The sequence below is a fragment of the Pseudopipra pipra genome, chromosome 22 (assembly GCF_036250125.1).
Source record: "Pseudopipra pipra isolate bDixPip1 chromosome 22, bDixPip1.hap1, whole genome shotgun sequence".
NCBI classification, from domain to species: domain Eukaryota; kingdom Metazoa; phylum Chordata; class Aves; order Passeriformes; family Pipridae; genus Pseudopipra; species Pseudopipra pipra.
The window spans coordinates 5,652,436-5,674,025 of record NC_087570.1 but is presented as its reverse complement, the minus strand read 5'-3'; the positions used below and the strand labels follow the sequence as shown (position 1 = coordinate 5,674,025).

At 51.3% G+C, this 21,590-nt stretch overlaps 3 protein-coding genes across 6 annotated transcripts; all 3 read left to right on the top strand.

Moving 5' to 3' along the window:
* The first annotated feature begins 39 nt into the window (after window positions 1–39).
* On the top strand, window positions 40–4,777 carry CDA (cytidine deaminase). Of its 4 annotated transcripts, none has more exons than XM_064678674.1 (6): window positions 40–989; window positions 1,489–1,559; window positions 2,436–2,488; window positions 2,800–2,911; window positions 3,173–3,227; window positions 3,954–4,777. In XM_064678674.1, exons 2-6 carry the CDS (start codon window positions 1,507–1,509, stop codon window positions 4,065–4,067), a joined length of 387 nt encoding a protein of 128 aa, XP_064534744.1. In that variant the 5' UTR covers window positions 40–989; window positions 1,489–1,506; the 3' UTR covers window positions 4,068–4,777. The 4 variants fall into 4 exon arrangements, with proteins under 4 accessions (XP_064534744.1, XP_064534743.1, XP_064534742.1 ...); XM_064678673.1 differs by having other exon boundaries at window positions 1,465–1,559; XM_064678672.1 differs by having other exon boundaries at window positions 1,224–1,559.
* A 1,763-nt stretch (window positions 4,778–6,540) lies between these two features.
* Window positions 6,541–16,000, top strand: PINK1 (PTEN induced kinase 1). Its single transcript, XM_064678666.1, has 8 exons — window positions 6,541–6,910; window positions 8,662–8,961; window positions 9,891–9,994; window positions 11,664–11,846; window positions 12,227–12,390; window positions 13,357–13,484; window positions 14,207–14,443; window positions 14,799–16,000. The coding sequence occupies exons 1-8, from the start codon at window positions 6,569–6,571 to the stop codon at window positions 15,057–15,059; spliced, it is 1,719 nt and encodes a 572-aa protein (XP_064534736.1). The 5' UTR covers window positions 6,541–6,568; the 3' UTR covers window positions 15,060–16,000.
* A 1,086-nt stretch (window positions 16,001–17,086) lies between these two features.
* On the top strand, window positions 17,087–20,723 carry AGMAT (agmatinase (putative)). Its single transcript, XM_064678668.1, has 7 exons — window positions 17,087–17,691; window positions 17,806–18,008; window positions 18,650–18,698; window positions 18,834–19,029; window positions 19,887–20,066; window positions 20,330–20,414; window positions 20,524–20,723. Exons 1-7 carry the CDS (start codon window positions 17,315–17,317, stop codon window positions 20,595–20,597), a joined length of 1,164 nt encoding a protein of 387 aa, XP_064534738.1. The 5' UTR covers window positions 17,087–17,314; the 3' UTR covers window positions 20,598–20,723.
* Window positions 20,724–21,590: the final 867 nt, after the last annotated feature.

Sequence of the window (21,590 nt, the reverse complement as noted above, 5' to 3'; positions counted from 1 at the left end):
GAAAATAACACCCTCTCTTCACGCAGCAGCCACGCTCCTAAATGCCCAAATTCCCTGATTTCTAATCCCGGGGAGGACGATTTTAGGGAGGGTCAGATGATGGTTTCTGACCCTGGCATGATAAAATGGATTTTTTTCCCCCCAGATCTGTCGCCGGGATTTGAGGATCCTGCAGGTTTGCTGGCATTTTTTTTCCTCCAAACCACCTCCCCTCTGCTTTTTGCCTGGTTTTCCCAAGCCAGACAGACATCCTTGCTGCTCCTCTTCCTTTTGGACTGAGCTGGCTTTTAACCTGTTGCTTTTATCTCTGGCCAAGGCCCCAGGACAACTTCCCTCCAGGGAATATGAAGTGTTATTTCCCCACAGTGCAGCCTGAGGGAGATTTTTGGGGAGCGCTGTGAGATTTCAGTCCTGCATCAGAATCTGAAGCTGCTCAGGATTCAGCTGCTTTGGCTCAAACCCTGATTTCCACGGTTTTTTTGCTATCTGGGGCTTCTTATAGATGCAGCAGGGAGACCCTCCAGGCTTGGGGATGCTCCAGCTGCTTTGAGATGGAAAAATAACGTGGAGAAAGGAGGAGAAATTACACTGTGTACCCCCACTTTTAGCCCATTTGGGGAGGTAAACCAGAGCAGGGTGTTGCAGGGAGCAGGAAGCCATTTCCCAGCAGCTTCCCAGATTTTCTACGGTTTGAGTGAAGCAAACACAACCTTAAAATAGCTGCTTTGCAGGCAGACAGCACCAGCCCTGCTCCTCTCACTGCCGCGGCCTCGACAGCCTCGGAGGTTTTCACAGCCAAAATAATAAAAAATGTATGAATTTGTCTGTTTTTCAGCTTTTCTGCTGCAAACACGCGGTGTGGGGTTTGATCCCGGTGCAAGGATGGTTTTGGGGAGGTGGCAATTAGGGAATTAGTGCAAATTAGCAAGGTTTCCATCCATGCCAGCCTCTATCCTTCGTTACTTCTGCTGTCACCCTCACTGACAGAGGTAAGGACTCTTTAATTGCTCAGTGTTCATATTGACAGGGCAGGTTTAAACCCTTCCCAAAAGCTCTTTTATTTGTACATCCCACATTATTTAGTGAGGGGTCCCCCTGCTCTGATCTGCTCCCACAGTGTCTCCCCTCAGCTGCTCTGGGACTGGTTTTCCCTTTTTCTCCCTGTTTTTGGGGTAATGGAGATTGGAGTGGGGGCACAAGAGAATCTGTGGTTCACTTTATAGGGGAAAACAACCTGGATTTGCACTTTGAAAGCTGAGAAAAAGGATTCAGGGCTGTCAGTCCCTCCTCTCACTGCCTGTTGCCTTGACTGACTGCCCTTGCAAGTACCCGTTCCAGAGTGAACAAGCACCCACACAGTGCGAGGAAAGTGGGTTTCCTGGTTATTCTCTGGACAATACAGATCCCAGCTTTGGTTTCTTGGGGTGCCTGTGGCGGCCTCACTGCCCCGTGCTCCCTTCTCAGCTCCCAGAGTTTCTATGCCAACAGAAGCCACTGCCAATTTGGATGCTGCTTCTCAGCAGTGACCCAGGACCAAGATTTGCTGGCATAACCTGCAGGTAAGGTCAAAATCCTCCCAAAATTCAGCAAACCGGACAAAAATCCCAGTGATACATCCCTGGGGGCTGTGACACCCGTCCTTGCAGATAGAAAGTGGGGCAGGAAGCTCCTCGGGCCAGGGGAAAGCAGAGAAATCTTTAATTAAAAAGCAATTTACTGATCACCCAGGAACCCTTTTCCCCTGCCAGGGGCGATTCCCATGGAAGCACCAGCAGACCTGAATTTGGGCTCCAGCATAAGGGCATCCCAAAAGGGGCTTTCACCACCTGTGTCTTCAGCCAGATTTCCCTGCTGCCTGTAGCTAAAAGTCCTGGGAAAATGTGATACATATAGGTATTATTTTTAATGCTTTCAATCAAATTAATTTATTTCTTTTGATCTCACTGATCAGGAGCTGTTGTTCCTGCCCCCCCCCCCCCAGAAAGACTTAATGACATTTTCCCCTGGAGTCACAGAACCAGTTTTGAACAGGGAAGGAAAAAATCTGCGAGACAGCAGCGGAAAAATGCTCTGCCGGGACAGGGAAAGGAGGAAGCAGAAAACAAACCCCGGGATGAGTTGGAAAAAGTGAGACAGCAGGCAGGGAGGGGATGTGGGACTCCCTGATGCTTTGGGGGCCAGGGCTGTCCCTAGGGATGCTTCCTGGGGTTCGGCTGTGCGCCGGGGCGTTATCCCGCAGTCCTGGCCAGCCTGTTTTCCAGGCAAGGAAATATTTAACTGCGGCGTCAGCGGGCAGGGCAGGCGGGTGCAGGCATGGAGGGCAGCGGGCAGCGCTCAGCCCCCGCTGTGCCCCCGGGCCAGCCCCAGGGGGACCGTCTCCAGCTCCTGCTGCGCCGCAGCCGGGAGGCCAAAAATTGTGCCTACTGCCCCTACAGCCGCTTCCCGGTGGGAGCTGCGCTGCTCACGGCGGGTGGGGAGATCTTCTCCGGTAAGTCGTGGCCGTAAGAGCCCACCCTGGGATTTCTGGGAGCCCCCAGCGACCTTTTGGAAGTGCGCGGGGGTGTAGCGGGGTCATCCCGGGGTGTTGGTGTTGTGTGTCCTTCCCCCGCTGCCTCCTGGCAGCCGCCAGCCCGGAGCGAGCCAAAGATCGCGGCGGATGGGGAAGTACAGGAAATAAATAAGGGAAGCAAGGAAACTGGCTTTTCTTTGCAAATTCCCCTAAAAACAACAACAACAACAATTAAAAAAAAATTCCCCGGTGGGGTTTGGGGGGGCTGGTGCTGGGGGTTTTCCCCACAGGGTGCAACGTGGAGAACGCCTGCTACAGCCTGGGGATGTGTGCTGAGCGAGCTGCCATCCAAAAAGCCATCTCGGAGGGGCACACCAGCTTCAAGGCCATGGCCATCGCCAGGTAAGGGTGCTCTGAGAGCTGGAACAGGGAAGGATGGGATGGGGGGATAGCAGGAAAACCTCCAGTGCACCCCGTGGGCAGATTCTGCTGCAGCAGCCCCAGCGTTTGGGGGGGGGAAGAAAGTTTTTGCTTGGTTTTTTTGGAGGAATTAGGGGGGAAATCTGCTGTAGCTCCGTATTTATTGGTGCATGAAGGTCTTCTGCAGGTGTTCCCCCCTCCTCTGACCTCAGGACTGAGCTCTGTGCCCTTCTCCTTTGGCAGTGACATGGGGGACTTCATCACACCCTGCGGCGCCTGCAGACAAGTGATGAGAGAGGTGACGGCTCTTGGGGGGGCTTTGTGTCTCACCCCCTGACCCCAGACACCACCCCCTGACCCCAGAGAAGATCACTTGACTCTAGACATCATCCCTTGGCCCCAGGCATCTCCCCCTAAAACACCTAGAGGTGCCAAGGGCGGTGCAATCCCCTGTCCCCAGCCCCAGGGCTGGCTCCAGGCTCCTCAAATTGCATTATCCGCTGGGAAAGGGTTATTCCTCCCTATTCCATGTGAGTGGGTGCTTGGTGGGAATCCATTAGCTCCCCCTTCCCAGGGGGTTTTGTTCCTCCAGGTGCAGAGTTTGGCCCTGGAGTCGTTGCTCCACTTCTGGCAAGCCTGAAAAGAGGGGTTTTCCTGGAAAAGCTGAGATTCTCGCAGATCCCATCCCTCTCTCACTTCCCTCCTCCCCACAGGCACCCCAGCACCCACAGCCCATTTTTGGGTGGTTAATATTTAATGGGTTTTGGGGCTCGAGGGTGGGATTCAGGAAGCTTGGAGGCACCAGGGCTCACCCTGGGAGGTAAAAACACAGGATCTGAGCCCAAAATATCCTCTAAGGGGGTGATGCTGATAAGCCAACCCAAAATCCATGCAATAGAAGGGGATGCTCCCCCTGAACTTAGAAATAAAGGTTTATAGGAGTAATTTGGGGAAGAAGTGCAGGTTCTTCTCCCTTCTCCTTCTTCTCCCTCATCAGGCTCTTCTCCCCACTCTTCTCCTCCAGTTTGGCACAGACTGGGATGTCTACCTGACCAAAGCAGATGGCACCTACATTGTCAAGAGGCTGGAGGAGCTGCTGCCACTTTCCTTTGGCCCTGACGACCTGAAGAAGGTGTGACCAGCATGGCCACCACCATCCTTTGCCCCTGGGGCAGCAGAGGAGGATGGTTTTCCCCAGTTTCCTCGGTGTGTAAGCAGCTTTTTGGGGAAGACACAATTGGAAATGCATTTGTAGTGCTGTTCCTCTCACCTTCTGATTCAGTGTTGATTCACAGGCACTGGCTCCACCTCCCCCCGAGGAAACAACAAAATCCAATCACAGAAATTCCCTGTTATTAGTAAAAAAATGTCCAGATATCCTTGTAGCCAAGGGAGGAGTTGAGTTTGATGCATGGCTCAAGTTTGGGCTTGTTGATACAGAAACAACTCCTAAATAATCCAAAATCATTGCTTGGGAAAATTCTGGATTCTTCAGCCCTGAAGAGAGGTGAAAGCCAAAAGGAAAACTCTATCAGCCCCAGTAGTAATTAATGAGCCAGTCCAGATTAGGTGGATTGCTGGGATGGGATGGTTATTGCACTGAGCGTGTCCTTTGCTCGTTTCTCTCCAGCTTGTTTTCCTTGCTTTTGTTCCATTTATGGGGGAGAAGAGAATGAAGAATTTTTGATTGCTTCTACAGAGTTTTGTGCCTCCAGAGTAGTGCCATTTGCTGATTGTACTATTGATTTAACTATGCACAATGACGAATGAATGTGTGATATTTCCCAACCAATGCTGGGTTGGGCATTTCAGCCCATGCCCAAGCCAAATAAAAGCTGTTCTGGTTTATCTCCTGCAGTAGCAAGTGATGGAACACAGGGAATGGGGTCCTTGGGCTGTCCTGCTGCCAGGCAGGGCCAAGGGGCAGTGGATGTGACATGGGAACATCATGAGGTTCAACCTTAGAGCCCTTTCATGTGCCTTAAAGGGGACTTATAATAAAGATATAATAAAGATATAATAAAGATGAGGGTGGACTTTTTAGCAAGTCTTTTAAAGGGATAGTGGTTTTAAACTAAAAGAGGGTTGATTTAGATGTGAGGAAGAAGCTTTTTACAATGAGAGTGGTGGGGCCCTGGCACAAGTTGCCCAGAGGAGCTGTGGCTGCCTCATCCCTGGAAGTGTCCAAGGCCAGGTTGGATGGGTCCTGGAGCAACCTGGGCTAGTGGAAGGTGTCCCTGCCCGTGGCTGGGGGTGGGATGAGATGGGCTTTAAGGTCCCTCCCAACCCAAACCATTCCATGATCCTGTGATTCTGTGCTGTGCCCAGGTCAGTGCTGTGCCCTGCTCCATGCCCTGCCAAGCACAAGGCACACCCAGCTGTGCCCTGCTCCGTGCCCTGCATTGCACAGGGCTGTACCTTGCCTGCACTCTGCTCTGTGTCCTGCTCCCTGCCCTGCTCCCTGCCCTGCTCCCTGCCCTGCTCCCTGCCCTGCTCCCTGCCCTGCTCCCTGCCCTGCCCCATACTCCACTTCATGCCCCATCCCATGCCCCACTCAATGTTCCACTTCATGCCCTCCCATTCTGTACCCTATTCCATGCCCCACTCCATGCCCTAATCCATGCCCCACTCCATACTCCATTCCCTGCCCCATTCCCTGTCCCATTCCCTGCCCCATCCCATGCCCTATTCCATGACCCACTCCATCCCACGTTCCCTGCCCCATTCCCTGTCCCATTCCCTGCCCCATCCCATGCCCTATTCCATGACCCACTCCATCCCACATTCCCTGCCCCATTCCCTGTCCCATTCCATGTCCCATTCCTTGCCCTATTCCATGCCCTATTCTATGCCTCCTTCCCTGCCCCAGTCCTTGTCCCATTCCATACCTCATTCCATGCCCCATTCCCTGTCCCACTCCATGCCCCATTCTATGCCTCATTCCCTGCCCCACTCAATGCCCCGTTCCATACCCCACTACATGCCCCACTCCATGCCTCATTCCACATCCCATTCCCTGCCCCATTCCCTTCCCTTCTCCATTCCTCATTCCCTGCCCCATTCCCTGTTCCATTCCATACCCCATTCCCTGCTCCATTTCCCGTTCCATTCCATACCCCATTCCCCGCCCCATTCCCGGTTCCATTCCATACCCCATTCCCTGCCTCATTCCCCGTTCCATTCCATACCCCATTCCCGGTTCCATTCCATACCCCATTCCCTGCCCCATTCCCCATTCCATACCCCATTCCCTGCCCCATTCCCGGTTCCATTCCATACCCCATTCCCTGCCCCATTCCCCATTCCATTCCCCATTCCCTGCCCCATTCCCCGTTCCATTCCATACCCCATTCCCGGTTCCATTCCATACCCCATTCCCTGCCCCATTCCCCATTCCATTCCCCATTCCCTGCCCCATTCCCGGTTCCATTCCATACCCCATTCCATACCCCATTCCCTGCCCCATTCCCGTTCCATTCCATACCCCATTCCCTGCCCCATTCCCTTTTCTTCCCATCCCCGTCCCGTGCCCTCTGTGGGCGTGGCCTCGCACTGCCCGTGGGCGTGGTCTCCCTCCCCATTGGTCCCGCTCTCCCTTGTCCCCGCCCCCGGCCCCGCCCCTCTGTCCCTCAGGCCGCCATGGCTGTTCGGCTGCTCCTGGCCCGGGCCCTGCGGCTGCTGCCGCGGTGCCGCCCGCCCTGCGCCCCCCGTGTCCACCCCCGCGCCGACCTCCGCGCCGACCCCCGCGCCGACCCCTGCACCGGCCTCCGCGCCGCCCCGCCGGCCTCGCCATGGCGGCCGTGGCTGTCCTGGCTGCCGGCCGCCGGCCGCCTCCTCCTGCGCGGCCCTGCGGGCGGGCTGGCGGCCGTGGCGCGGCGGGGGCCCGGCGGGGCCTGCCTGGCGCTGGCTATGGCGCTGGGGCTGGTGGAGCCGCGCCTGGAGGAGCAGCGACGGGCCGAGGCGGCGTGCCGGCATATCCAGGTGGGGAGGGGGCGACGGCGGCGGCGCCCGCAGGCACGGGGATCCCGCTGGGGAGCGCCTGGGGAGCCCTCCGTGAAGGGGGGCACTGCGGGGGGAGCCCCTCAGACATCCCTCGTGAAGGGGATGGAGGGACCTTTTTTTAGGGAGACCCTCAGAAACGCCTCGTGAAGGGCACAGAGGGGTCCTACTTTGAGGAGTCCCCCCAGGCACCCCCCATGAAGGGGATGGGGGTCCTTGCTTTGGGGAGCACCTTAGACACCCCTCATAAAGGCGAGGGGGGGATCCCGCTTTGGGGAGCCCCGCAGACACCCTCCATAAAGGGGAGGGGAGGGTCGCTGCAGTGGGGAGCACCCCACAAACACAGCTCCCCATCTTCCCTCGAGGAGGTTGGAGGGTGCAGCTGTGAGCAGCCCTCAGGCACATCCACAAAGGTGGGAACTGCTGGGAGAAGCCGCACAGGCACCTCTTCCTTCCCCAGATTAGGGTCCTGGAGAAGCCTCTTGCTCAGCAGCCCCTCGACACCCTAAAGCAGGTACTGGTGGGTCATCACGGTGGGGAGCCCCTCACTCCCTCTACCCCCACAAAGAGAGTGGGTCAGGGCCCTGCTGGTGGGGGTCTCATGTCCCAGGACACTGGTGTTGACCCCCAGGTTTATCACCTCTCCCCGAGACAGACGGGGACCCCACAGTGCTGGGCCAGGCTGTGCTGGCAGGGCTCTGGTGACGGACGGTGCTGAACATATTTCCTGGATAAAAATAGACCTTTGGTGCCCAGAGCCACCTGTCACTTGCTCCACTGGCTGGCAGACACATTCCTGTGGAGGTTCTGCCTTTCCCTGAAGTTTCTCAGGATGCTTTCTCTCCCCTGCTCTTACCAGGTAGTTCCATTTGCTGTCCCTGAATCTGTGTCCGTTTGTCCCATGACACATCCCTGCGGTGGCCACCACCACGCTGGGGCTGTAGGGAAGTGCACTGGTTTGTATCAGTACAGGTGACAATTGGGGCGCCACCAGACCTGTGCTTAAACTCCAGAACAGCCTCCTGTGTGTTGTTTTCTCACATCTCTTGATTTCCTCCCCCAGCCCGCTCCTGTCACAGATTCACTCTTATTCAACCTAACCAATCCTTGTACTTGGCTGCCAGAAAAGCTCAGGGCGTTGTTTTTCCTGTTGTTGCTCTTATTTACGTTTTCTTTTAAATGCTGTTTGCCTGATTTATTTATGGAGAGTAAGAAAAACGTAATAGTGCATCTCTTTTTAGAAGTATGCAGTTAGACTTCTCTTTACACAATCACAGAATCATGGAATGGTTTTGGATGAAGGGACCTTAAAGCTCTTCTCATTCTATCCCCTGCTGTGGGCAGGGACACCTTCCACTATCCCAGATTGCTCCAAGCCCCGTCCCACCTGGCTTTGAACACTTCCAGGGATGGGGCAGCCACAGCTTCTCTGGGCAAAATATATTTATATTCTAGATTGGCAAATGAATCTCCCTCCCCATTCCTTTTTGTCCCTCAGAAAGGGCACCTTTGGAAAAGACTGTTTTAGGAGTAGATTGTTCCAGACAAAAATACATGGTCTGCAAATTCTTTTCCTTCTGGATACAGTGATTTGAGCCCAGTGGTGAGAGCCTGATTGTGGCTTTCAGGTTGACCAACCCAACAGGATGTGTAATACCACCTAAATACCAAATTCTCCCTCGCTGGGAAGTCTGGAATAACTGAGCATGTTTTTCCGTTCTTATTCCTTTCAGACAGTGTTTGTTGGGAAGAACAAGCCTCAGAAAGATCCCCTGAGCTCCTTCCGCTGGCAGGGCTTCAAGCTGGAGGAATATCTCATCGGGCAGCCCATCGGGAAGGGCTGCAGCGCTGCCGTGTATGAGGCAGCCATTCCTTTCTCTCCCAGTCCTGGGGAATGTGTGGAGAGCAGCCATCTCCCAGCCGTGCAGCAGGATCATGGCTCAGCTTCCCAGGCAGCTGAAGAGGAGCCTGTGGTGAAACACCAACCGAAAGGGGCTTTTCCCTTAGCTATCAAAATGATGTGGAATATTTCGGTAAGGAGTCAGCTCTGAGTTCCTGTGTCTGTCACTGGGGAATTCTGGCTGGAATGTTTAATACTGGAGTGTTGAAAGCGCTAATTATGGAGTGCAGGATGAGTGTGTCACAACAAAGCTGTTGGTAGGTGACACTGGAGATGTAGAGTGTTAGGAAAGAGTCCCATAGCGAGGTAATTAGCGTTCATCGTCCTCTGGAACCTGCACTGAGAGCTCCTGCTGCTGGAGTTGTTGGGTATGGAGGGGATGTTTTGGGAAGAAAAGGTTTTCTGAAGCTGGCCCTGATGGAAAGGTCTAAGAATGGGAAAACCTGTGATTTAGGAATTGGTGTTCTGTCAGTGTCAGCACAGAGTTGGGGTTTCTTCCTGAGGAGTCACAGGGTAGGCAGTAACCTTCCTGCTGGGTCCCCCTGCCATCAGGTGACTGGCCAAGATCTGCTCCAGAGTTTCTCACCTCATGACTGGTGATCCAACCCCTCCATGTGGCTATTCCACATTAAAAAAACCCCACAGGGTTTTCCCTGTTGAAGAGGTTTAGTGGCACTTGATGTGACAAGTGGGTATTCCAAGAGAGTCTTCCAAAATGCCAACATCTGGAATCTACTGGGCTCCAGAAGTACCCTGGCATTTAGCTGTGGGCTTTTCCACTTGGGTTTGGGAGTGCAAGATGTAGCTCGGAGCACTGGCAGTCAAGGGTGCATTTGAAGTGACAAACAGGTTTCTTTCTGCAGGTAAAGGCCTTGCCACATCCCTTGGTGAAATCTTTAAGTAGTTAATTGCCTTCCCTGATTTTCAAGGGAGGGGAGTCCCTGGAATTATGTCTCAGTGATCCAGCTCCAGACACAGTGCCAGCATAAGGATTGTCTGCTTTTAGCCTGCAGTGGATGATTTTGGAGCTGAAACCAAGGTGGGGTGTGGTTGTTGTTGCAGGCTGGTTCCTCAAGTGAAGCCATCCTCGATGCCATGGGCCGAGAGCTCGTTCCAGCCACCGGAGTTGCTTTATCCGGGGAATACGGAGCTGTCTCTGGCCGCAGGTATGGACATTATGGAAATGGGGATGGTTCTCAAGTGGTGATGGACTGATTCTATCCATGGATTAATTTTGCAGCAATATGCACTGTTAAGAAGGTGGCCAGAGCTTTCTAGAATAGTTCCTGAAAGGAGATAAACCCGGCAATTATTAAGTTTGGTGTGCAGGGAATACCCACAGCTAACCTTTGTGGTCCAAAGCGTGTTGGAAGGGCATGGCAATACTTTGGGAGCATTTGGGGTCCTGCCAGGGGTCTGGTGGGTGGCTGTGGCCAGGCACTTCCTGCCCAATGCCTTAGTTTGTCTGTGTGTGAAATGTGTTGGTATCTGCTGAGTCAAAGGCTGGAGGAACCACTGATTAAAGATCATTTAAATATGCACCGTGGTGCTTTTTAATTGCAGAAATACATACATGCAGTAGGTAACAGTTTGAGTGTGTTAAACATCAAATGATTTCACTGTAATACAATTTGACTGTGAGATTTGAGAACTGGTTTGGTGTAAAATGGGTGCTGGGCAGGGAGGTTGAAACTGGGTTAGTGCAGGGAAACCAGTGAGAAGGAAAATGGAAATTGCTCAGTTCCCACTCTTTCACCTGAGTGGGAAGTGAACAAGCAGCATGAAGGTGGAAAATCTCATGGAAACTTTTAAATTACCTTAAGTTAGCTATCTTTTTGTTCAAAAATATGTCTTTTTGTTCCATTTGAGACAATGGAGTCTACAGCCCAGATTGCCTGATTTAAATTTCAAATCCATCCCGGCTGCCAATACAAATGAATAATGAATGCTGTGCCCTGTGTGGCTGGCTGGGAATGCAACAGGGCAACCAAAGGGGTATTTGACATTCAGAGGATGAGAGATCTGTGTTGCAGATGCAGACAGGTAACCTGCTTTTCATTGTAGTGAGAGCTTCCTGCCTGTGCCATAAAATAGAGGGTCTAAATCGATACTTCTGGTGTGAGGTTTACCTTATTTTGCGTCTAACAAAGTAATTTTGTTTGGATTTTTTCCTCTAGAGCTGTTGTAGCTCTTTTTGAATGGAAGAGCAGCCTCTGACTGGCTCTGACCTTGTTAGCAGCATGGAAGGTTCTGTAGGGCTTGAGTAAAATGAAAGGCTGAGTGTTATGTGTGAGGGTTTCTATCAAAGCTTCGTTTGCAGCATAGGTTAAGCACCTGTATTTCCTGTGTGGCCATGGAATATAGGGAAATCCAGTTACAGGAGAGCCTCTGTGAAGCCTTGGCTGGCTCAGTTTGCTGTGGTAGATTCTGAAATCTAGAAAAGGTACTGGGAGCTGCTGTGGTGGATCCACTCGAGCTGCAGGTGCTCTGCATCCACCTTGGAAATGCTGGGCCAAAGGTGCTACTTGGGAAATGGGTCATGAGGGCAGAGAAGCTGCTGCCCATGTTCTTCCTCACGGAATGAATTCAGGATGTGAATGTCTGACTATTTGCTTAACGTACTGTCCTGTAATCCTCGCTGTGCAGCTTTAATCTCTCTCTGATGAGGTTTCCAGTGCAGAATAAATGTGTTTGCTCGCTGCTGTGGAGCCCCTTGGTGGGGAGGATGTGCCATATTAATGGAAAGTAATTCCAGAAATAACAGCAACATGTCTGTGATCCATCAGAACCGACCAGGAGACTGATGCAGTCTGTGGTGTCTCTCCTTCCGCACAGAAAACCCATCCTTGGGAGGAAGAAGTTGCAACCCCATCCAAATATAATCCAGGTGATCCGAGCGTTCACATCCTCTGTCCCTTTGCTGCCTGGAGCCTTTGCTGACTATCCTGACATGCTTCCATTGAGCCTGAATCCCAGAGGGATCGGTCACAGCCGGACGCTCTTCTTGGTGATGAAGAAGTAGGTGGAGAGAATCTGATTAACGTGACTTGGGCACTCTGTGCTACGCAGGCCCCTGCAAAGCTCGGGCCTAGGCTGCTGCCAAAGAGCAGAGTATGCTCTTGGAAATGCCTCCCAGGACTGTTCCAAGTCCTTGAGCTTCTAACTCTGATTCCACAATGAACACAAATCGTTCTTTTTAATAATTACCCCAGATTAAAGTAAGAAATGTGGAGTTTGTCCCCATTCGCCTGCCCTCCTAAGCCTGAAGTTCACCCTTAGTCTGAGCATGCCGCTAGAGATGGAGTAGAATCAGTAATGAGATGAGCCAACACTGAGGTTGAACTGCCAGTGATAAGCTTCCAGGATGCTAATTCCCAGTTTTTCCCTGCTCTGCCTAGTTACCCGTGCACACTGCGCCAGTACCTGCGGGAGAACACTCCGGATGTTCGCCTCTCCACAATGATGATTTTACAGCTCTTGGAAGGCGTGGACCATCTTGTTCGACATGGGATAGCACACAGAGATCTCAAGTCTGACAACATCCTGGTTGAATTTGATTCTGGTACGTAGATCCCTGAGGATAAATGCCTGTTAACTTGTAGAAGGGATACAGTCGTGTAGGTATTCAGGGAAGTCTCATCCAGCTGCGTGGGGGGGGGAGAAAACATCAAACCCTTTGAAGAATCTCAGGTTTAATTTTTAGCTTGGTGTTTGGTGTCACTGCAGCAGTGGGGAAGTCATGAATCCTGTCTGTGCATGAGGTTTTGGATCATTAACATGGACACAGAGTATTGCTGAGGTGATGCATTGCATGAGCACAGCCAGCATTCACTGGAGCATCTGATAACGCCACATTTGGGGTGCTGCAGGTGCCTTTGCTTCAGGCTATTGGCTCTGTCATCTCTCCCAAGCCAAACTGCACAGAGAGCCTCTTAAAATCTTACTCCATAGCCAAGTTAATTCTGCATCACTCTGGGATGATGAAACATGGGTTGGGAGCAAGAGGAATTGACTGTTACGGCCAAAAGCATCTTTTTCATGGGCTTGTTCTGTCAGCCTCTAACGGAGATTTTAATTACCTGAGCTCATTTTCAGTGTGATTGAGATTTAAATGGGCGGGAAGCAATAGCAGGCAGGCCTGTGTAATTAGGAGTAGAAGAATTAGCTTGAAGAGTATCAGGGAGAGACAGAGAGTATGGGAATGCACCCTGCCTTCCCTGAGAGAGGGTGCACGATATGGAGGATTCCCTCTTCCCCGGGGCTCAGGATTTAGAATCATAGAATGGCCTGGGTTGGATGGGACCTTAAAGCTCATCTCATTCCAACCACCCTGCCATTGGCAGGGATACCTCCCACTAGACCAGGTTGTTCTAATCAATCAACTATCTGGATGAGGGGAGGGGATGGGAGTGCACCCTCAGTCAGTTTGCAGAGGACACCAGGCTGGGTGTTGATGTGATGTGGTGTTCAGTGCAGCCATGTCCTCCCAAACGGAACCCTAACTCTGCCAGCCCTGTGTTGTTCACAGCTGGCTGCCCCTGGCTGGTCATCACCGACTTCGGCTGCTGCCTGGCAGATGAAAAAGTTGGCCTGAGGCTGCCTTTCACCAGCTCCTACGTGGATCGGGGTGGCAACGGCTGCCTTATGGCACCAGAGGTAAGTCCCTCTGAAGTGGTGGTTTATGGTGCTGGTTTTCTGCTTGTCCTGCTGTTGGGACTAAAAGTTTTGGCGGCATAGAAGGTGTCCATGTCCTAACTTAAGTTAGGCTTGGTGAAGCCTGAGCTGAGCACTGTCCAGCAGACACCTTGAGCTCTAACAGGTGAAACATAATCAGTTGGTGTCTTTCCCCCCAAAATTTACTCTTCAGTCTTTATTCAGGCCCCTTCCTGTGCAACTATAAAGAATTATATCCAGCAGTCCTCGTGTTGCAACAGTGGTTTTTGGCTGAAGTTCAAGGCGGTTGTGAAATTATTTGCAGTTCCTTTTTATTTCTCTGATGATAACCCTAATAAAAGCCAAGACACCCTTAACTGTGCTGGACCTGGCACACCTTGCTGTGGTGTCGGTTGTTCATGTCCATGTCTCCTGTCTCCATAATTCCAGCAGGAAACAGCCCTTGGGACTCGGAGAATGCCAGTCAGTGGCAACTTAGGTGCAATGTCCAAACTCCTCCCAGCATCCCAGTGGGCTGAGCAGTGCCAGAGGCTTATTTTGTGCCAATGGGGAATATTTACACTGGAGATCTCCATGGAACCCGCCTTTGGTGTCAGTCGTTCAGTTTATTACAGGAAAAATGCCGATTTGACCATTGAAAATAAAATTTGAGCACAGAGGCCACACTCGGGCTGTTTGTTTGAGCATCCCCCTCTCTGTGGCAGGTGATCACAGCGTCACCTGGCCCAGGCACAGTGATCAACTACAGCAAAGCTGATGCTTGGGCTGTTGGAGCGATCGCCTACGAGATCCTGGGCCTGGCCAATCCTTTCTATGGCCACGGGGACTCGACTCTGGAAAGCAGGAGTTACCAGGAGGACCAGCTGCCACTCCTGCCTGATCATGTGCCCCTCGAGGTGAAGCAAGTGATAAAGATGCTGCTTCAGAGGGATCCCAACAAGGTAAGACACCGTTGTCTTCAAGATATGCCCTTTGGGAGTGTCATTTGTGGATTGTTTTGCCTTGGAGGACTGCGAGTGCAGGAGTTGATCCAGATCTCACTGCAGCCTCCACAAGGGTCAAATCTAAACAAAAAGTCTTTGCTGAGGGACAGTGGTGCTGAATCATTTCAGGGATTTCAGCAGATGTTTGTGTCAGGACTGGACCTCAGATTGGGGGTTTCACTGAGCAGCCTGACATTAATAATCACAGAGAGTTTTTAATTGACAGAGAGTTTTGTCAGTACAGATGCTCTGTGCTGGTGATGTGACTGAGTGCAGAGGGATCAGCTAACCTTCCCTCTCCCTCCTCTTGCAGAGGTTGTCTGCGAGAGTTGCTGCAAACGTGCTTCACCTGAGCCTCTGGGGTGACAGTGTTGTAGCATCCAGGACCCTGAAACCCGACCAGATGATCGCCTGGCTCCTCTGCCAGTCAGCTGCCACCCTGCTCACCAACAGGCTGGTGGATAAAAGCCGGGTAGAAACCAAAATGAAGATGTGCTTTTTGGCAAACCTCGAGTTTGAAGACCTCTGGGCAGCAATATTCCTGTTGCTGGCCTGGAGAAGCCATTCTGGGTGAAGGAACCACCTGGAACACGAGCATTTCAGTTAAATGGCACTTTCTAAAGGCACATATAGGAACCTGTCCTTTCTGTCTGCCTGGAATCCTGTAGTGCTTTAGGGAACAAACTGCAGGCCTGTGTTTAAGAGCTTGAGTTTCCTCTAGCAAGTGTTAGCACACCCTGCTTTTCTCCCTCTGCTAGAGGAGATGCCCTTGCTTCCTTACTGTCTGGGTGGGAGGGTGTGTGGACCTTGCAGGTGTCCTGAGGTACGTGGTTGGTTTTGCTCCCATTTGGGAATTCTTTCTTGACTTGTGTGTTGAGTGGAGCAGGTTCCCTTTGAGATGGGGTGGGTGGGAGGAGGCACTGTCTGCCTGCACTTTACATGGAAACATCACAACTTTAACAACACTCTGAGAAAGCTGAGCTGACAAAGGGATGTGCAGTTTCTCTGTTCTTGGGGAAACCAGTGGTGGTCTGAGGCTGCTGTTCCTGTGAGCTGCAAAATGACAAGCCTGGAAGCTTCCTGGTGAGGTGCTGCCTGGTAACACGAGCGTCAGCAGCACTGAGTACCTCACAGTTGTACGCAGGAGAGTGGAGGCACATCGTCCTCAAACCCCGCTTGTGTCTGTTCTTAACTGTTGTAGTTATGTGGTGATGCTGCTGCAGGGTCCAAGGCTGAGTCAGAATGTCCAGTGAGGGATGGTGCTCCAAACAAAATGAGGCTAAGCAGCAGCACCTGCTTGAAGAGCTTAGTGTGATGCCCTGCTGTTTTACCTGCCTGTTTTTAATTCAGTGAAATAATATCCTTTGGTGGGGAGGACAGGAGACATCAATCTTTAAATAACAACAACCATGTTTATGAAACATCATTCAATTTTGTGTCTATAAATGTGTTTAGAGGAACTTGGGGACAAAGTTATTTATGCTTGTTGCACAATAAATTGAAGATTAAGCTCTGTGGCTGTGTGGGTTCTCTCAATCCATGGTGTCTTAAACAACTGTTCAGCTCTTTCCAGTGCTGACTGTGGAACACGGTATTTTATTCCAAGTGAGTTTCCCAAAGAGGAATGGACTTTGCTTGTGGATGTGCCTGTTTTGTGCTCTCCTGCATGGTATATCTCTGGCTGCTCCTGCAGTTTCCAGGTGGAGGACAGCAGTGGCTGATGTCCCTAACCATCACGTGATAACGTTCTGCCAGGGTCCTGCACGGCCTTTCACTTCAGCAAAGAGGGAATCACAGAAAACTGAGCTCTTCGGGGAAAAAAGTTGCAAAAAAAGACCTTTGTAATATTGATTTGACCCAACCTAAGTGGGTGCTGCTTCTTCTTACAATACTGAATTCTTGCAGTGTGTCTTTGCTGCCTTGGGTTTGTTTGTGTTCTCCTGTGAGCTCTGTGCCCAGGTCTGGCAGCGAGGCACGTTCCCTGGTCACTGCCTCTGGAGCCTTTTGGAGAGTAAATACTGTCCCTGTGTGGTGGATCTCTGCTCTGAGCCCTCTTTCTGCTGTGAACATCATTCCCATGCCTTTCCCTCTCCCAGGTCTAGTCTCTACATGAGAATTAGGAGCTGGAGTCGTCTGATTTCAAGTGTGTTGGTATTCGGCCAGCCAGGATTTAATCTGTGCTGGTCAACTCCAGACACTGGAAACTTGCTTGCCCTGGCAATCATTTCATCTCTGCCCTCAAAACCAGCCTAAAATGCTTGTCCCACAGCTTGTCCCTCTGGTCCTTAAATCCCTGTTAATGCTTCCCCTGTGCTTGCATTTTGTCTGCCCATCGTTCTGCTGAGCTTGGACTTTCCTTTTGTTTTCTTTCCCTCCTGCCTTCCATTTTCATGACTCCTCAGCATTCTGGGTGCTTTTGTGAGGTGCAGGTTAAAAGTGCAAGCTGTTAATGCTACAAATGCTGCCGTGCTATCTGTGAATGCCCGAGGGGAGCCAACTGGGACGATTCCCAGTGTGTCCCCTCCTGCCCTGTCCCGCTAATCCCTGCACAGGCTCTTGGTGGAGGCGCTCAAGCCAAAGCCTCTCACTGCCGTGTTTGCTCCTGGTGTTTGCCAGGACTGTGCCATTGGGAAAGGGGGTGGCTGGGCTGGATCTCTGCCCTTCCCTGGGCAGTGGGATGTCCGACTGCACTTTGATCCCTGGAGGGAGGCTTGGCGGAGGCTGCTGGCTCTCTGCCCACCCCTGACACTCGAGTGGAGACAGAAGCGGCTCCAAAGCACCTCTCGCTGTGTTCCCTGTGGGATAGAGAGTGGGAGTCTGTGGAGCAGGATGAGGCACCTGCTCAGGGCTGCCTGCTTCCAGCTGCTGCCCTGGCAAGCTGGACCCTGCACTCGCAAGCTGACGACTGCAGTGGCCAGTGCAGTGGCTACCTCACACTGCGGCCCATGGCTCCTGGCTCCTCTGGCCGCCTCCAGCTCCTCACCCAGTGTGTCCAAGGGGTTCCTCCAGCCCCCGATCCTGGGGAGCAGGGCCCCTTGCTGCTGGGGCTCACAGTGCAACGTGCCTCCCAGTGCCCTGCTCGTGGCCCGGCCCGTGGGGGTCTGCTCCATGATGAGACTCCCCGTGCAGGCGTCGGCGCAGGGACTGGACGCGGCGTTTGTCGGTGTCCCGCTGGACACAGGTACATCCAACCGGCCGGGAGCCAGGTAAGGGTGAGCCGTGGGGAGCTGGTGCTTCGCTCTGGCACAGCTCTCCTCTGCTGAGAGGAGCTCTGCTGGGAGCTCTGCCCGGTGGCTTTTCCCAGCCGCGCCGTTCCCCAGGTTCGGCCCACGTCAGATCCGCGCGGAGTCGGCCATGGTGAGGAGGTACAACGGCAGCACCGGGGCAGCACCTTTCGACTCCCTGCGGGTCGCTGACATCGGGGACGTGAACGTGAACCTCTACAACCTGCCCGACAGCTGCCGCCTCATCCGAGAGTCCTACCAGGAGATCGTGGCCTCTGGCTGTGTGCCCCTCACCTTGGGTAAGGACCGTGTGCCCACCTGCTCAGCCAAACTCCTCCTCTTCCTCCTCCCTCCCGTCATTCAATCCAAACACAGCAGAGGGTGAGTGATGCTGGACTGACTGTTCTTTGATGCCCCTTTTAGGTCAAAAATGATGAGGATGGGTCAGTCTGTAAATACAGTCAGTGACATGTTTTTGGTGTCCTGCAGAACCACACCAGGACACATCCCTTGTGTCCATCCACCTGTGGGCGTGCCTGGCTTTGCATGAGGCTTCATTTGGGCACATGTTCAAGTTTGCAGCTGTCACAGCTTGGCATCGCTAAAGGAAGAGAATGTGTAGAGTAACGAGGGGCAAATCACCAGTTACAGCATCCTCAGAAATGGATTATGTGTTTATTTTTAAGCCCAGTCAAGGGTCCTGCTCCACTGGCTGTCCCTGCTGGCAGTCCTGCATCTCTGGTCCTCCCCAGGAAGAAAGAGGAGATAGGAAACAACCTGCACTCAGGAGCCTCAGGTTTTCCTTCGGGAGTGAAGCTCTGGAGTGCATAAATAAATGCAGGATAAATGCAAGGAGGGGAAAAAAATACCTGGGAACAGAGGTAATGAGTGCTGAGCAGCTCTTGCATTGTGTTACCCCCTCTTCCCTGTTCTGCTGCAGGTGGAGATCACACCATAACGTACCCAATCCTGCAGGCCCTGGCAGCAAAGTAAGTTTCTAAGCTGGAGGTGTAAAATAAGGAGCTGGGAAGCACCTCAGGAATGTCCCCGGTTTGCTCTCCACGCAGTGGGCAGGGCCACTGTGCACAGGGTGGGGACTAACGTGTGCACCCTGTCTGGAGCAGACACGGTCCCGTGGGCCTGGTGCACGTGGATGCTCACACGGACACGGGGGACACGGCCCTGGGGGAGAAGATCTACCACGGGACCCCGTTCCGGCGCTGTGTGGAGGAGCGGCTGCTGGACTGCAGCCGCGTGGTGCAGATCGGCATCCGAGGCTCCTCCTACGACCCCGACCCCTACGAGTACAGCCGGCAACAGGTGAGGGGATCCACAGCCGGGCTCTCCCTGCCATGAATAGGATTATAATAATATGTAATAAATATATATAACATAATATGTATTCATTATAATTTTATATAATCTATATATTTTATATGCTGTATATTTATAATGCTGTATATTTATAATTTATAATTATATATTTATATATATATAAATATATAATATATAGCATTATAAATAAATATATAAATATATAAATATATAGTAAATATATAAATATAGTAAGTATATTAAATATATATATATTTATATTATATTATATTATATTTATTTATATATTTATATTAAATATATATTTATATGTGATATATTTATAATTTATGCTATGATTATAAATGCTATATATTTATAATAATATCCAGAAAATTGTATTTATAATTTTTGTATAATTAAAAATTTATATATTTTACAATATTTATATAAGATGCAGAAGATACAAATATATAAATAATATGTAAATATACAAATATTCATAATATACAGGTTTAATATATAAATATAATATGTAAATATATAAATATATTTGATATAAATATATAGTAAATATATATTAAAAAGTACATTTATATAAAAATACATATTAAAATGCATAAATAAAATACATGGGTTTTTTGCATCTTGTCCCACATTAATGGCTTGTCCCACAGGACAACTGTCAGCTGGGTAGAGAATAAAAAAACGTGGAGAGGGAGTGGAAGGTGCTTCCAGGAGCACCTCTGCAGCTCGGCCCTGGGGTGAGGGTTGATCCCACCAGAAATGCCCAGCAGTGCAGGGGATGCTCCTCTTTCCCCCCCTTTCCCTGAGCAGGTGCCCGTGTGTCTGTGTTCCTGCAGGGTTTCCGGGTTGTCCCAGCTGAGGAGTGCTGGATGAAGTCCCTGGAGCCGCTGATGGGGGAGGTGAGGGCCCAGGTGGGGGACAGGCCCGTGTACATCAGCTTCGATATCGATGGATTGGACCCCGCGTACGCCCCGGGCACCGGCACCCCCGAGATAGCTGGGCTCACACCTGCACAGGTGAGGGGACTCCAGGGAATGCAGCTGCATTTCCCACTGGGAAAGGCATGCTTTTGCTCCCAGGTCATGCCACTAGCACAGCAAAGAGAAGGCTAAGGAAGGCCTGGGAGCATTTCCTTATGCTGATGAGGAAGGGAAGCGTGGAACTGATGAGACTTGGTCTGTAGAGGTTGGGTTTCCTTATATGAAAATGGGGAAAGCAGACCCCTGACTGGTCCACCAGGTCAGATGTTTCTTGATCCCAAATCCATTTTTTTTCCTAGGCTTTGGAGATTATTCGTGGCTGCAAAGGCCTGAACATAGTGGGGTGTGACCTTGTGGAAGTCGCACCCATGTACGACATCTCTGGTGAGTCTAAAGATCTCGAGAGTAAAACGTGCCTGGCAGAGGCAGCCACGAGTGAAAGCCATTGGATATTCATGGATTTTTTTTTTCCCCTTGTTTTGTCTTTTTTTAGGTAACACAGCCCTCCTGGGTGCAAACCTACTGTTTGAGATGCTGTGTGTTCTCCCAGGAGTGAGGACACTGTGAGGGTAGTTCCTGCCTGCTCCAGGACAACGCTGCTCCATGTCCCCAACCAGGCTTTCCATGTCCCTTTCCCCTCATCCAGCTGCAGCCAAGGTGGGCTTTGCAGCACAGAATAAATGCCATTTTCCACTAGTAAAGGTAATTTTAAGCTGAGAAGCTGTAGGGAGCAGATGGGTTTGAACACCCCATTTAACTGGGGTCTGGAGCTTTGAAATTGGTCTGGTAAAGGGACAGATGAGGCTAATAGTGTTTGGCCTCTGGAATTACTCACCCAGCTTACAGGGCTCCTGGCAAAACTCACTGGTAAAGGGTTTCTTCCATTAGGATGTGGCAGCAAGACAATGACTGTAGAGGAAGGGAGGGCAGCAAAGGGCATCTGGGGATCCTGCTGAGCATAGGGGGATGTTTGACTGAAGTTCCTGCTGGTGGAATCACCAGGAGTTTCCTATGGCAGGAGTGGTTTAATCACTCCTGGAATTTCTGAGCTGACGTGGAGGTGAAGTTAGTTTGTACATGGAAACACAAAGCCACTTCATCACACATTAAAATAAGTTTATTTTGGTTGCGAACCTGTAATTGTCTTAAAACAAAATGACATAAGTGCCTGTTCACAAATACAAAACCAAAACCAAACCAAAACAAAAAAAACAAAACAAAAACAAACAAACAAACAAAAATAAAAAGACAAGTTTGCCAAATAAGTTAATTCCCCCCTCCCAGTATCAAAAGTGCAAAATAGGTACCTAGTTTTCAGTCCTACTTGTCAAGCTGCGCTCGTGTCCTGGCTCCTGGCTGCTGTGGGTGAAGGGCAGAGACAGGGGCAGGGAGGAGTCTGGGAACAACCTCCACTCCTGTGTCCCTTCTCCTCAGCTCCGAGCGCTGTGCCATCGCTCAGGTCTCACTAGGACAGTGCACTAGGACCAAATTTCCTCAGTCTTTGGATTATGAACCACCACGCATGGAACAGAATCACAGGGGTTAGAAAATGATGGGGGG

Coding starts and splice junctions, on each gene's coding strand:
- AGMAT (XM_064678668.1), top strand. CDS start 17,315: ATGAGGCACCTGCTCAGGGCTGCCTGCTTCCAGCTGCTGCCCTGGCAA. Junction 18,699..18,833: donor CTGCAGGCCCTGGCAGCAAA/GTAAGTTTCTAA, acceptor TGTCTGGAGCAG/ACACGGTCCCGTGGGCCTGG. Junction 19,030..19,886: donor ACGAGTACAGCCGGCAACAG/GTGAGGGGATCC, acceptor GTGTTCCTGCAG/GGTTTCCGGGTTGTCCCAGC.
- CDA (XM_064678671.1), top strand. CDS start 2,314: ATGGAGGGCAGCGGGCAGCGCTCAGCCCCCGCTGTGCCCCCGGGCCAG. Junction 2,489..2,799: donor GGGTGGGGAGATCTTCTCCG/GTAAGTCGTGGC, acceptor TTTTCCCCACAG/GGTGCAACGTGGAGAACGCC. Junction 2,912..3,172: donor AAGGCCATGGCCATCGCCAG/GTAAGGGTGCTC, acceptor CTCCTTTGGCAG/TGACATGGGGGACTTCATCA.
- PINK1 (XM_064678666.1), top strand. CDS start 6,569: ATGGCTGTTCGGCTGCTCCTGGCCCGGGCCCTGCGGCTGCTGCCGCGG. Junction 6,911..8,661: donor CGGCGTGCCGGCATATCCAG/GTGGGGAGGGGG, acceptor TATTCCTTTCAG/ACAGTGTTTGTTGGGAAGAA. Junction 14,444..14,798: donor TTCAGAGGGATCCCAACAAG/GTAAGACACCGT, acceptor CTCCTCTTGCAG/AGGTTGTCTGCGAGAGTTGC.